The 1,179-nt window shown below is 40.0% G+C and overlaps 1 protein-coding gene across 1 annotated transcript; it reads right to left on the bottom strand.

Moving 5' to 3' along the window:
- Positions 1-309: 309 nt before the first annotated feature.
- Positions 310-759, bottom strand: LOC113859795 (glycine-rich cell wall structural protein 2-like). The gene has a single exon (XM_027492481.1). It carries the CDS (start codon positions 757-759, stop codon positions 310-312), a length of 450 nt encoding a protein of 149 aa, XP_027348282.1.
- Positions 760-1,179: the final 420 nt, after the last annotated feature.

The raw sequence follows: 1,179 nt of genomic DNA, 5'->3' as shown, positions 1-1,179 counted from the left end.
CAAAATTATTTATAGGAAATAGATTTTAACACATAAACCAAAGACGCAACATTTATATATATTTTTTTATTGGTTTCAAGGAAAGAGACTTCCTTCTCACAACCCAGAGCATGCAACATCAAACATATCACTACTACTAGCTAGCTAGCTAGTACATACTCTTCTTACATATATGATTCCTCGCATGCATATTATTTTTAGCCAGACACAAACTACGCGTGCACTAGCCTTAGAACAAGTTTTTATCAACTATTGCTAGCCACGAAAGTACAACACAACAACTTTATTATTTCTGGCTAGTAGCTTCATTCATTTCTGATCCCTACCCATGTTCACGTTCATGTCCATCTCCATGTCCCTGTCCATGTCCCTGTTCCTGTTCCTGTTCCTGTTCCGTTCACCTGCACCACCGCGTTCCACATTTGCTTCTCTTCCCCACTGACCCGCACCAGCACCAGTGGTTCCATACACAGCAGTGCCACTAGAATCGAACCCAGCGGGAGAGCCATATCCAGGAGCAGTACCAGTAGTTCCATATTGAGTACTATATTCAAATCCAGTGGCTCCATAATCAGAACCTCCACCTGGGGCACCATATCCACCACTCCCTCTGCTTCCATAAGCGTAGTTGCTTACTGGGTCGGTGGCAGTTCTGCTTCCGAATTCCTCATTCTTGCGAACATCACGGTCACGGTCACGCACGTCGAAGGTTCTTTGAGCATTTCCAAAATCGTCTCGGTGGGGTTGTTGATGAGCCATGCTTCAGAAAAGAAGAAGAATGTTTAGATGAGTGAGATGGGAACGAGTTTGGGATCGTGCTATATATACCGAGAGTTTAAGCGGTGAGGATTTACTACGCATACCACCTTAGCTTATATAGCATCTGCCACGTTCGTTATTTTGGATGGATTCGACTCGTTTATTGTTGACACGTATGGTTTTCAAATTCAAAGATATTATTGTGTAACATCGGTGCGGTGGGAATGGGATAGATAATGGAAGCGAGGATGTAAATGTCAAGGGTCTTTGAATTTCCGTGAATTTATGTTTATTTTAATATATTAGTTATAATTTTTGTGTTAATGTAATTATAAATTAGGTTTAAATTAAATTTTAAACACATCACTAAGATAATTTATTGAAGATTTTTATATTTACATGGTGACACTAAATAAAGTG

Source organism: Abrus precatorius, unplaced genomic scaffold (genome assembly GCF_003935025.1).
Source record: "Abrus precatorius isolate BTA unplaced genomic scaffold, Abrus_2018 Scaffold2, whole genome shotgun sequence".
In the NCBI taxonomy this organism is placed as follows: Eukaryota; Viridiplantae; Streptophyta; class Magnoliopsida; order Fabales; family Fabaceae; genus Abrus; species Abrus precatorius.
The sequence above is the reverse complement of the archived record's forward strand: the minus strand, read 5'-3'. Positions and strand labels throughout refer to the sequence as shown.

Excerpts from the sequence above, each read along its gene's own strand:
- LOC113859795 (XM_027492481.1), bottom strand. The coding sequence starts at position 759 with ATGGCTCATCAACAACCCCACCGAGACGATTTTGGAAATGCTCAAAGA.